Below are 14,891 nucleotides of genomic sequence, written 5' to 3'. Positions count from 1 at the left end.
ATCACACGCAAAACACACCAGAACCTCCATCACTCAATCATACGCAAAACACACCAGAACCTCCATCACTCAATCACACACAAAACACACCAGAACCTCCATCACTCAATCACACGCAAAACACACCAGAACCTCCATCACTCAATCACACACAAAACACACCAGAACCTCCATCACTCAATCATACGCAAAACACACCAGAACCTTCATCACTCAATCACACGCAAAACACACCAGAACCTCCATCACACAATCACACGCAAAAAACACAAGAACCTCTATCACACAATCACACGCAAAACACACCAGAACCTCCATCACTCAATCACACAATCACATGCAAAACATACCAGAACCTCCATCACTCAATCACACGCAAAACACACCAGAACCTCCATCACTCAATCACACACAAAACACACCAGAACCTCCATCACTCAATCACACACAAAACACACCAGAACCTCCATCACTCAATCACACGCAAAACACACCAGAACCTCCATCACTCAATCACACACAAAACACACCAGAACCCCCATCACTCAATCATACGCAAAACACACCAGAACCTCCATCACACAATCACACGCAAAAAACACGAGAACCTCCATCACACAATCACACGCAAAACACACCAGAACCTCCATCACTCAATTACACGCAAAACACACCAGAACCTCCATCACACAATCACACGCAAAAAACACAAGAACCTCCATCACTCAATCACACACAAAACACACCAGAACCTCCATCACTCAATCACAAGCAAAACACACCAGAACCTCCATAACTCAATCACACACAAAACACACCAGAACCTCCATCACTCAATCACACAATCACACACAAAACACACCAGAACCTCCATCACACAATCACACGCAGAACACACCAGAACCTCCATCACACAATCACACGCAAAACACACCAGAACCTCCATCACTCAATCACATGCAAAACACACCAGAACCTCCATCACTCAATCACATGCAAAACACACCAGAACCTCCATCACTCAATCACACACAAAACACACCAGAACTTCAATCACTCACACATGCAAAACACACCAGAACCTCCATCACACAATCACACGCAAAACACACCAGAACCTCCATCACTCAATCACACGCAAAACACACCAGAACCTCCATCACTCAATCACACAATCACACGCAAAACACACCAGAACCTCCATCACTCAATCACACGCAAAATACACCAGAACCTCCATAACTCAATCACACACAAAACACACCAGAACCTCTATCACTCAATCACACAATCACACGCAAAACACACCAGAACCTCTATCACTCAATCACACGCAAAACACACCAGAACCTCCATCACTCACACACGCAAAACACACCAGAACCTCTATCACTCAATCACACAATCACACGCAAAACACACCAGAACCTCTATCACTCAATCACATGCAAAACAAACCAGAACCTCCATAACTCAATCACAAACAAAACACACCAGAACATCCATCACACAATCTCACACAAAACACACCAGAACCTCCATCACTCAATCACATGCAAAACACACCAGAACATCCATAACTCAATCACAAACAAAACACACCAGAACCTCCATCACTCAATCACACACAAAACACACAAGAACCTCCATCACACAATCACACGCAAAACACACAAGAACCTCCATCACACAATCACACGCAAAACACACCAGAACCTCCATCACACAATGACACGCAAAACACACCAGAACCTCCATCACTCACACACGCAAAACACACCAGAACTTCCATCACACAATGACACGCAAAACACACCAGAACCTCCATCACTCAATCACACAATCACACGCAAAACACACCAGAACCTCCATCACTCAATCACACGCAAAACACACCAGAACCTCCATCACTCACACACGCAAAACACACCAGAACCTCCATCACTCAATCACACACAAAACACACCAGAACCTCCATCACTCAATCACACGCAAAACACACCAGAACCTCCATCACTCAATCACACGCAAAACACACCAAAGCCTCCATTACTCAATCACACACAAAACACACCAGAACCTCCATAACTCAATCACACACAAAACACACCAGAACCTCCATCACTCAATCACACACAAAACACACCAGATCCTCCATAACTCACAGACAAAACACACCAGAACCTCCATCACTCAATCACACGCAAAACACACCAGAGCCTCCATCACTCAATCACACACAAAACACACCAGAACCTCCATCACTCAATCACACACAAAACACACCGGAACCGCCATCACTCAATCACACACAAAACACACCAGAACCTCCATCACTCAATCACACACAAAACACACCAGAACCTCCATCACTCAATCACACGCAAAACACACCAGAACCTCCATCACTCAATCACACAATCACACACAAAACACACCAGAACCTCCATCACACAATCACACGCAAAACACACCAGAACCTCCATCACTCAATCACACAATCACACACAAAACACACCAGAACCTCCATCACACAATCACACGCAAAACACACCGGAACCTCCATCACTCAATCACATGCAAAACACACCAGAACCTCCATCACTCAATCACACACAAAACACACCAGAACCTCCATCACTCAATCACACAATCACACGCAAAACACACCAGAACCTCCATCACTCACACACGCAAAACACACCAGAACCTCCATCACACAATCACACGCAAAACACACCAGAACCTCCATCACTCAATCACACGCAAAACACACCAGAACCTCCATCACTCAATCACACAATCACACACAAAATACACCAGAACCTCCATAACTCAATCACACACAAAACACACCAGAACCTCCATCACTCAATCACACACAATCACACGCAAAACACACCAGAACCTCCATCACTCACAAACGCAAAACACACCAGAACCTCCATCACTCAATCACACGCAAAACACACCAGAACCTCCATCACTCACACACACAAAACCCACCAGAACCTCCATCACACAATCACACGCAAAACACACCAGAACCTCCATAACTCAATCACACACAAAACACACCAGAACCTCCATCACTCAATCACACAATCACACGCAAAACACACCAGAACCTCCATCACTCAATCACACAATCACACGCAAAATACACAAGAACCTCCATAACTCAATCACACACAAAACACACCAGAACCTCCATCACTCAATCACACACAATCACACGCAAAACACACCAGAACCTCCATCACTCACAAACGCAAAACACACCAGAACCTCCATCACACAATCACACGCAAAACACACCAGAACCTCCATTACTCAATCACATGCAAAACACACCAGAACCTCCATCACTCAATCACACGCAAAATACACCAGAACCTCCATAACTCAATCACCTACAAAACACACCAGAACCTCCATCACTCAATCACACGCAAAACACACCAGAACCTCCATCACTCACAAACGCAAAACACACCGGAACCTCCATCACACAATCACACGCATAACACACCAGAACCTCCATCACTCAATCACACGCAAAACACACCAGAACATCCATCACACAATCACACACAAAACACACCAGAACCTCCATCACTCAATCACACGCAAAATACACCAGAACCTCCATAACTCAATCACACACAAAACACACCAGAACCTCCATCACTCAATCACACAATCACACGCAAAACACACCAGAACCTCCATCACTCACAAACGCAAAACACACCAGAACCTCCATCACACAATCACACGCAAAACACACCAGAACCTCCATCACTCAATCACACGCAAAACACACCAGAACATCCATCACACAATCACACACAAAACACACCAGAACCTCCATCACTCAAGCTCGCAAAACACACCAGAACCTCCATCACTCAATCACACGCAAAACACACCAGAACCTCCATAACTCAATCACAAACAAAACACACCAGAACCTCCATCACTCAATCACACACAAAACACACCAGAACCTCCATCACTCAATCACACAATCACACGCAAAACACACCAGAACCTCCATCACACAATGACACGCAAAACACACCAGAACCTCCATCACTCACACACGCAAAACACACCAGAACTTCCATCACACAATGACACGCAAAACACACCAGAACCTCCATCACTCACACACGCAAAACACACCAGAACCTCCATCACTCAATCACACACAAAACACACCAGAACCTCCATCACTCAATCACACGCAAAACACACCAGAACCTCCATCACTCAATCACACGCAAAACACACCAAAGCCTCCATTACTCAATCACACACAAAACACACCAGAACCTCCATAACTCAATCACACACAAAACACACCAGAACCTCCATCACTCAATCACACACAAAACACACCAGAACCTCCATCACTCACAGACAAAACACACCAGAACCTCCATCACTCAATCACACAATCACACGCAAAACACACCAGAGCCTCCATCACTCAATCACACACAAAACACACCAGAACCTCCATCACTCAATCACACACAAAACACACCGGAACCGCCATCACTCAATCACACACAAAACACACCAGAACCTCCATCACTCAATCACACACACACACAACACACCAGAACCTCCATCACTCAATCACACGCAAAACACACCAGAACCTCCATCACTCAATCACACACAAAACACACCAGAGCCTCCATCACACAATCACACGCAAAACACACCAGAACCTCCATCACTCAATCACACAATCACACACAAAACAAACCAGAACCTCCATCACACAATCACACGCAAAACACACCAGAACCTCCATCACTCAATCACATGCAAAACACAGCAGAACCTCCATCACTCAATCACACACAAAACACACCAGAACCTCCATCACTCAATCACACAATCACACGCAAAACACACCAGAACCTCCATCACTCACACACGCAAAACACACCAGAACCTCCATCACACAATCACACGCAAAACACACCAGAACCTCCATCACTCAATCACACAATCACACGCAAAACACACCAGAACCTCCATCACTCAATCACACAATCACACACAAAACAAACCAGAACCTCCATCACACAATCACACGCAAAACACACCAGAACCTCCATCACTCAATCACATGCAAAACACACCAGAACCTCCATCACTCAATCACACACAAAACACACCAGAACCTCCATCACTCAATCACACAATCACACGCAAAACACAACAGAACCTCCATCACTCACACACGCAAAACACACCAGAACCTCCATCACTCAATCACACGCAAAACACACCAGAACCTCCGTCACTCAATCACACAATCACACACAAAACACACCAGAACCTCCATCACACAATCACACGAGAGCCTCCATCACTCAATCACACAATCACACGCAAAACACACCAGAACCTCTATCACTCAATCACACACAAAACACACCAGAACCTCCATCACTCAATCACACACAAAACACACCAGAACCTCCATCACTCAATCACACAATCACACGCAAAACACAACAGAACCTCCATCACTCACACACGCAAAACACACCAGAACCTCCATCACTCAATCACACGCAAAACACACCAGAACCTCCGTCACTCAATCACACAATCACACACAAAACACACCAGAACCTCCATCACACAATCACACAATCACACGAGAGCCTCCATCACTCAATCACACAATCACACGCAAAACACACCAGAACCTCTATCACTCAATCACACACAAAACACACCAGAACCTCCATCACTCAATCACACACAAAACACACCAGAACCTCCATCACTCAATCACACACAAAACACACCAGAACCTCCATCACTCAATCACACACAAAACACACCAGAACCTCCATCACCCAATCACACGCAAAACACACCAGAACCTCCATCACTCAATCACACACAAAACACACCAGAACCTCCATCACTCAATCACACAATCACACGCAAAACACACCAGAACCTCCATCACTCAATCACACAATCACACGAGAGCCTCCATCACTCAATCACACAATCACACGCAAAACACACCAGAACCTCTATCACTCAATCACACACAAAACACACCAGAACCTCCATCACTCAATCATACGCAAAACACACCAGAACCTCCATCACTCAATCACACACAAAACACACCAGAACCTCCATCACTCAATCACACACAAAACACACCAGAGCCTCCATCACTCAATCACACAATCACACGCAAAACACACCCGAACCTCTATCACTCAATCACTCAATCACACACAAAACACACCAGAACCTCCATCACTCAATCACACACAAAACACACCAGAACCTCCATCACTCAATCACACACAAAACACACCAGAACCTCCATCACCCAATCACACGCAAAACACACCAGAACCTCCATCACTCAATCACACAATCACACGAGAGCCTCCATCACTCAATCACACAATCACACGCAAAACACACCAGAACCTCTATCACTCAATCACACACAAAACACACCAGAACCTCCATCACTCAATCACACACAAAACACACCAGAGCCTCCATCACTCAATCACACAATCACACGCAAAACACACCCGAACCTCTATCACTCAATCACTCAATCACACACAAAACACACCAGAACCTCCATCACTCAATCACACACAAAACACACCAGAACCTCCATCACTCAATCACACACAAAACACACCAGAACCTCCATCACTCAATCACACACAAAACACACCAGAACCTCCATCACTCAATCACACACAAAACACACTAGAACCTCCATCACTCAATCACACAATCACACGCAAAACACACCAGAACCTCTATCACTCAATCACACACAAAACACACCAGAACCTCCATCACTCAATCACACACAAAACACACCAGAACCTCCATCACTCAATCACACACAAAACACACCAGAACCTCCATCACTCAATCACACACAAAACACACTAGAACCTCCATCACTCAATCACACAATCACACGCAAAACACACCAGAACCTCCATCACTCAATCATACGCAAAACACACCAGAGCCTCCATCACTCAATCACACACAAAACACACTAGAACCTCCATCACTCAATCACTCAATCACACACAAAACACACCAGAACCTCCATCACTCAATCATACGCAAAACACACCAGAACCTCCATCTCTCAATCACACGCAAAACACACCAGAACCTCCATAACTCAATCACACACAAAACACACCAGAACCTCCATAACTCAATCACACACAAAACACACCAGAACCTCCATAACTCAATCACACACAAAACACACCAGAGCCTCCATCACTCAATCACACAATCACACGCAAAACACACCCGAACCTCTATCACTCAATCACTCAATCACACACAAAACACACCAGAACCTCCATCACTCAATCACACACAAAACACACCAGAACCTCCATCACTCAATCACACACAAAACACACTAGAACCTCCATCACTCAATCACACAATCACACGCAAAACACACCAGAACCTCCATCACTCAATCATACGCAAAACACACCAGAACCTCCATCACTCAATCACACACAAAACACACCAGAACCTCCATCACTCAATCACACACAAAACACACCAGAACCTCCATCACTCAATCACACACAAAACACACTAGAACCTCCATCACTCAATCACACAATCACACGCAAAACACACCAGAACCTCTATCACTCAATCACACACAAAACACACCAGAACCTCCATCACTCAATCACACACAAAACACACCAGAACCTCCATCACTCAATCACACACAAAACACACTAGAACCTCCATCACTCAATCACACAATCACACGCAAAACACACCAGAACCTCCATCACTCAATCATACGCAAAACACACCAGAGCCTCCATCACTCAATCACACACAAAACACACTAGAACCTCCATCACTCAATCACTCAATCACACACAAAACACACCAGAACCTCCATCACTCAATCATACGCAAAACACACCAGAACCTCCATCTCTCAATCACACGCGAAACACACCAGAACCTCCATAACTCAATCACACACAAAACACACCAGAACCTCCATAACTCAATCACACACAAAACACACCAGAACCTCCATAACTCAATTACACGCAAAACACACCAGAACCTTTGCCAATAAAGTCAAGAGCATTTTTAAACACAGCATTTTATTTTTTTAGTGTTTGAGATGGATGTTGTTAATATATTTTCTTTGTTTTGTGTGTATGTGTTTGTGTGTGTGTGTGTGTGTGCACGCGTGTGTGCGAAGCCGATCCCATTGCTGAGTGCGCAGCGCTGCGGCTCCATCACGCTCTCGCAGGAGCAGGTCTCGAGTCTGCTGGCGAACGCCTTCTTCTGCACTTTCCCTCGACGCAACTCTCGCAGGACGGAGTTCAGCAACTATCCTGACATCAATTTCAACAGGTGCGAAACCTCAGATCCAGAAAGCATCAGTGCAGTGGCTCGTGTGAGAGGATGATGGGTGTATGAAAAGAGTGACTCAAAGGACATGACTGAGATCTCTACTGAAACCTGACTGAATGTGACACGACTGCTTAATAAATAACCAAATAATAATTACATACATTGACATGAAATATTGGTTAGAGTGTGAAGTGATGCAAGAGACGTTTGATATGTTTTCTGTGAGTTTAAGTTCTTAGTGTTTGTGTCTGCAAACGCACCGCACATCAACTGTGGCTGTCATTGTGAATATGAATATTAAATATTAGACGCAGTCTTCCATATGATCTGGTCTGTTTGTTTTGTAGGTTGTTTGAAGGTTCGCTCCCGAGCAAACAGCAGAAACTCAAAACCCTTCTGTGCTACTTTGAGCGGATCACGCAGCGCAGTGAGTTTGACTTTAAGTGTGTCACGCGTCACTCGCTCACGGATCGGTGACTGACTCCGTTTGTTGTGTGTTTTGTTCCCGAGGGCCCACCGGTCTCATAACTTACACCAGACAGTGTCTGCAGCGTCCGCCCTCGTGGTCCAGGTGAGATTCATCTTCACACACTCAGAGCTTTTTCATTTCCCACAAGCCAATAAACGCTCTTGATGTGGTTTTTAGCTCAAAGAAGCAGTTTAGCAAACTTCACATCCGCTGTGACGGAACCATAGAGGATCAGGGTTACGGCATGTTGCAGGTGACACACACACGCATCACACACACGTATCACCACACGCATCACACACACATCACCACACGCGGTGAACGTGATTTTACCAAGTACCACATGTTCCTGGATCAACATCATTGTTGATCCTGGATCAGCTTTCCAATTAACCAATCAGATTTGAGGGATAAGTTTACAGTTTATGTCAAGTTTAGGCTTAGAACCAAGGTGAAGTACTTAAACATCAGTGTCATTCACCTATCATTACCCTCTGATTTTAGGGAAAAGTTATGGGTAGGGTTAGGTTTAGGGGTAGGGATTGGGTAAGGACTACATTTTGGGACAGGAATGTTGATCCAGGATCAACAAAATATGTTGATCCAGGACCATGTCTTACTGAGGAAAATCACGGTGACACACCACACGCATCACCACTTGCATCACCACACGCATCACCACAGACACATGCATCATCACACACTCATCTGCACACACATGACTACACACAACACCACTCACATGACAACACGCATCAGCACACGCATCACCATAGACACGCATTACCACAGGCATCAGCAGACGCATCAGCACACTCATGACCACAGGCATGACCACACGCATCACCACAGGCATCACCACAGGCATGACCACAGGCATGACCACACGCATCACCACAGGCATCACCACAGGCATGACCACACGCATCACCACAGGCATGACCACACGCATCACCACAGGCATCAGCACACACATCAGCACACGCATGACCACACGCATGACCACACGCATCACCACAGGCATCAGCACACACATCAGCACACGCATGACCACACGCATGACCACACGCATGACCACACGCATGACCACAGGCATGACCACAGGCATCACCACAGGCATGACCACACGCATCACCACAGGCATGACCACACGCATCACCACAGTTATCAGCACACACATCAGCACACACATCAGCACACGCATGACCACACGCATGACCACAGGCATGACCACAGGCATGACCACAGGCATGACCACACGCATCACCACACGCATGACCACACGCATGACCACAGGCATGACCACACGCATGACCACACGCATGACTACACACATCACCACCCGCATGACCACACGCATGACCACAGGCATGACTATACACATCACCACAGGCATGACCACAGGCATGACCACAGGCATGACCACAGGCATGACCACAGGCATGACCACACGCATGACCACACGCATGACCACACGCATGACCACACACATCACCACAGGCATGACCACACGCATGACCACACGGATGACCACACACATCACCACAGGCATGACCACACGCATCACCACAGGCATGACCACACGCATCACCACAGGCATGACCACACGCATCACCACAGGCATAACCACACGCATCACTACAGGCATGACCACACGCATGACCACAGGCATCACCACACACATCAGCACAGACACATGCATCATCACGCACTCATCTGCACACGCATGACTACACACGCAACACCACTCACATGACCAAATGCATCAGCACACGCATCACCACAGACACGCATCACCACCGGCATCAGCACACGCATCACCACAGGCATGACCACACGCATCACCACAGGCATCAGCAGACGCATCAGCACACTCATGACCACACGCTTGACCACACGCTTGACCACACGCATGACCACACGCATCACCACAGGTATCACCACAGGCATCACCACAGGCATCACCACAGGCATCAGCAGACGCATCAGCACACTCATGACCACACGCTTGACCACACGCATGACCACACGCATGACCACACGCATGACTACACACATCACCACACGCATGGCTACACATCACCACAGGCATGACCACAGGCATGACCACAGGCATGACCACACGCATGACCACACGCATGACCACACGCATGACCACAGGCATGACCACACGCATGACCACACACATCACCACACGCATGGCTACACACATCACCACAGGCTTGACCACACGCTTGACCACACGCATGACCACACGCATGACCACACGCATGACCACACGCATGACCACACGCATCAGCACATATATATATATATATATAGTATGTGTGTGTGTTTTCTGCAGGTGGACTTTGCCAACAGGTTTGTCGGGGGGGGAGTGACAGGTTCTGGTCTGGTTCAGGAGGAAATCCGTTTCCTGATAAACCCGGAGCTGATTGCGGCTCGCCTCTTCACTGAAGCTCTGGAGGACAACGAGTGTCTGATCATCACAGGTAGAACACACACAGAAGAACACGCTGAGATCCCTGTGGAGTGTGTTCAGACTGTAATCAGCACTCAAGCCTTCAGACCCGCTGAGACTCAATCAGTCTGTGTGTGTGATTGCATGTGATGCTGACGTTTTGCAAAAACCCTTCATTTCTGAAGTGCTCGTGAAGGCCGTCAGTGTCTTCTGACATTTGTGTTAGCAATGATCAGGGTTTTATTTTGTATTTTTTCCCACTTACATGTAGTTTGAAAGGGTTCCTTCTGCTCCAACTAAATGGAACTGTGATGAATGATTCCAGGAACTTTGGCTGATATTTCAAGGTTGTTACTTGCATGCTCTGCGTTCTCGGCGTGATCTGAACCCGTAAGGGTGAATAAGCAGCTTCAGTGCCTCAGTGACCGTGAGAACGGCTCTGGTGTGTGTTCTCATGAGCCGCGTTCTCCTCTGCTGTTAAAGCACTTTCTTTTTTCTGAAATGGTGTAAGAAAAAAGTTTGTGTTGATGTTCCAGAATGCTGCTGTCTGCAAAAATCCTTAATTTCTTAAGTGCTCGTAAAGGTTGCCGTGTCTTCTGACGTGTGTGTGTGTGAGTGTGTGTCTCAGTGTTCTCAGATGGTCAGTCAGCTACACACACATCAGCAGTGTAACTCATAACACTGCTCTTCATCACAGTCGTGTTCTGAAGGAGGAAACACTAGAAGGCGAGCGTTTGCACTAATGTCTATCTTCAGCATAAACACACACTCACTCACTCACACACACACACACACACACACACACACACACACACACACACACACACACACACACACACAGAAACACACAACAGGCCTGTTTCTGCCTCCACGTCGACTGAGTTGCAGAAGAACTCATTGTCCTCTTCCTCTGATCAGTATTCTCAGCTCGGTTGTCAGTCATCTAGTCTCCATGGAGTCACCTTCAGGCCCCGCCCCCCGGTCATCTCGTCTCCATGGAGTCACCTTCAGGCCCCGCCCCCCGGTCATCTTGTCTCCATGGAGTCACCTTCAGGCCCCGCCCCCCGGTCATCTCGTCTCCATGGAGTCACCTTCAGGCCCCGCCCCCCGGTCATCTCGTCTCCATGGAGTCACCTTCAGGCCCCGCCCCCCGGTCATCTCGTCTCCATGGAGTCACCGTCAGGCCCCGCCCCCCGGTCATCTCGTCTCCATGGAGTCACCTTCAGGCCCCGCCCCCCGGTCATCTCGTCCCCATGGAGTCACCTTCAGGCCCCGCCCCCCTACCGCCACTTACAGCTCTTAACTTTATTACAGTCCTGCAGAATTAATTACGGCTCTAAGAGCCGACTGGAGTCGCTGGGCTAATGCTAATGCACCGGGCCACGACATCTCCTCTATTACAGCGTCTCTCTCGCTCGCTCTATCTCTCTCTCTGTCCCACTATCTCTAAATCATATTCCCCGCTCGGCTCTCAGACATCGATGGGTAAAATGGATATTCTTGTAGCTGTACAGAAATTTACCAAAGTGGCTTCGGTTAATTGAATTGCGGCTGATTGCGGAGCGTCTGCCCTGTCAGGCTTCAGTGAGAGATGAAGATCAGTGACTCACCGATGCGGATCTGCAGCCAGGACACACACACACGACAGGAACGTCCCAGTCGCTGCTGGAAACACACACACACACAAACGGCAGGAACGTGCCAGTCGCTGCAGGAAACACACACACACACAAACGACAGGAACGTCCCAGTCCCTGCAGGAAACACACACACACACACATGGGTCCGGCAGCAGATCGTTGTTTGTAAAGCCTCTGAATCTCCAGAATATGATTTGAATTGTTTTAATCGCAGGCCGTCTCTGAATAAAGCTGGTGTTTGAGACAAAGGCCTGACATTAAGCCTGAGACGCTGATGATGAAGATGATGATGATGAAGATGATGTTCTCGAGGGACTGATGCTCAGTTTAGCCGATGCTCAGATGAGATGCATTAGTGACCTTTAATCTGTCAGAGACTCCAGCATCGGCCACTGAAGACGCTTCAGAAACACAAAGCCCAGACTCCTTCTGAAGGTCACATGAGCAGGAATTCTTCCCAGCAGGAATGCGTTTATCTCATTTCCTCTCCAATAAAGACAATGAGCTTATCTGCGGTTCGGGTCGATGCCGGACGGACCCGCCGCCGCTTCTGCGAGGAGTTTCTGATCCAATTAGACTCTCAGTTCCTTGACGTCAGGTGATCATCTGATCGCGCCACCGCTGCGGTGTGTGTGTGTGTGTGTGTGTTATTATGCACATGCATATTATGTGTTCAGTCTATAGGTGTGCGCGTAATAACTTATTTACAAATTTCAAATTTCGACTTTCTTTACAAATTGACCTCAACAGATTACTTGTCTGGCAGCATTATACAGAGTTTTTAGTCATTTCTGCATATCCATGCCAAATAGGAAAAGGATCTACAGCCAGCAGTCGAATGTGATATTCTAGGTCAGTGATTCCCAAGCCCGTTCCTGGAGCCCCCCCAGCACTGCACATTTAGCATTTCTCAAACACACCTGATTCAGGTCATCAGCTCATTAGTAGAGACTCCAAGACCTGAAATGGGTGTGTCAGACAAAGGAGAGATTCAAAATGTGCAGTGTTAGGAGGCCTCCAGGAACGTGCTTGGGAACCACTGATCTATCAACTGGCCGGCGAGAAGGACTATAATGCGTTAAAAGCTCGCTCAAGTACTGGGGAGCTAAACCATTTAGTGCTTTGTAAGTATTAGGCAATAATTTAATATGTATTAGTGGTGGGCGATACTGCAAAATTTGGTATCGATCCGATACCAAATACATATAGGGTCAGTATTGCCGATTCCGATACGATACCCTACTTTACTTAAAAAAATAATAATGTTGTGTAGGTATGAGCAGTATGTCATTATTTCTGAGGTGAATGAATGATCAATTCTTTAGGCAATATTTCTTTATTAATGTATTGAAGTGCACAAAATTATTAGTTATTAGGCACTGTAGAATGAATGCTTAACAGCTTTTTTAAAAAAAGAAATAAAAATAAAGAATAACAAAAATCTCTCCCATTTTTTTCTGGTTTTAAAAGCAAATTAAATAAAGTGAAATAAAGTGCACACAATTATTACTGAAGAACAAACAAAGAACAAAATACTGTGCAATTACATTCCCTGAGTCCCCCTTCTGTTCCTCTCGGCCATCCTGATCTCTCATTCAATGTGCTATTATAAGCCTTCGCTGCTCCTCGGCGCGTTGTGTCAGTGAGTCAGGTGACAACACAACAACGAATCACAGAAGAGCAGCAGGAGTGGGAGGAGGAGCAAATGGATGTGAAAGCAGCGTTTGCTCAGGATTGTAGAGGTAGAAGACAATTACAATTGTATTGATCTGATACCAATACCAGTGTTGGCAACGATACTATCGATATTTAGATCGATCCGCCCACACCTAATATGTATACGATGTTTAATAGTGTTGAC

General features: G+C 46.5%; 1 protein-coding gene across 1 annotated transcript in view; it reads left to right on the top strand.

Moving 5' to 3' along the window:
- The window catches only part of LOC143753427 (poly(ADP-ribose) glycohydrolase-like), a 71,034-nt gene extending 59,250 nt beyond the window's left edge, over positions 1 to 11,784 (top strand). Inside the window, exons 8-12 of the mRNA XM_077245728.1 lie at positions 8,306 to 8,460; positions 8,808 to 8,887; positions 8,971 to 9,031; positions 9,107 to 9,182; positions 11,274 to 11,784. Of these exons, the coding sequence (XP_077101843.1) occupies positions 8,306 to 8,460; positions 8,808 to 8,887; positions 8,971 to 9,031; positions 9,107 to 9,182; positions 11,274 to 11,540 (639 nt within the window). The 3' untranslated portion in view covers positions 11,541 to 11,784. The remainder of the gene's footprint in view (positions 1 to 8,305; positions 8,461 to 8,807; positions 8,888 to 8,970; positions 9,032 to 9,106; positions 9,183 to 11,273) is intronic.
- The last annotated feature ends 3,107 nt before the right edge of the window (positions 11,785 to 14,891 follow it).

This window comes from Siphateles boraxobius, unplaced genomic scaffold, assembly GCF_051911475.1.
Source record: "Siphateles boraxobius isolate OS27281-9 unplaced genomic scaffold, OSU_SipBor_1 284, whole genome shotgun sequence".
NCBI lineage: Eukaryota > Metazoa > Chordata > Actinopteri > Cypriniformes > Leuciscidae > Siphateles > Siphateles boraxobius.
This window is presented reverse-complemented; position numbering and strand designations above follow the sequence as displayed.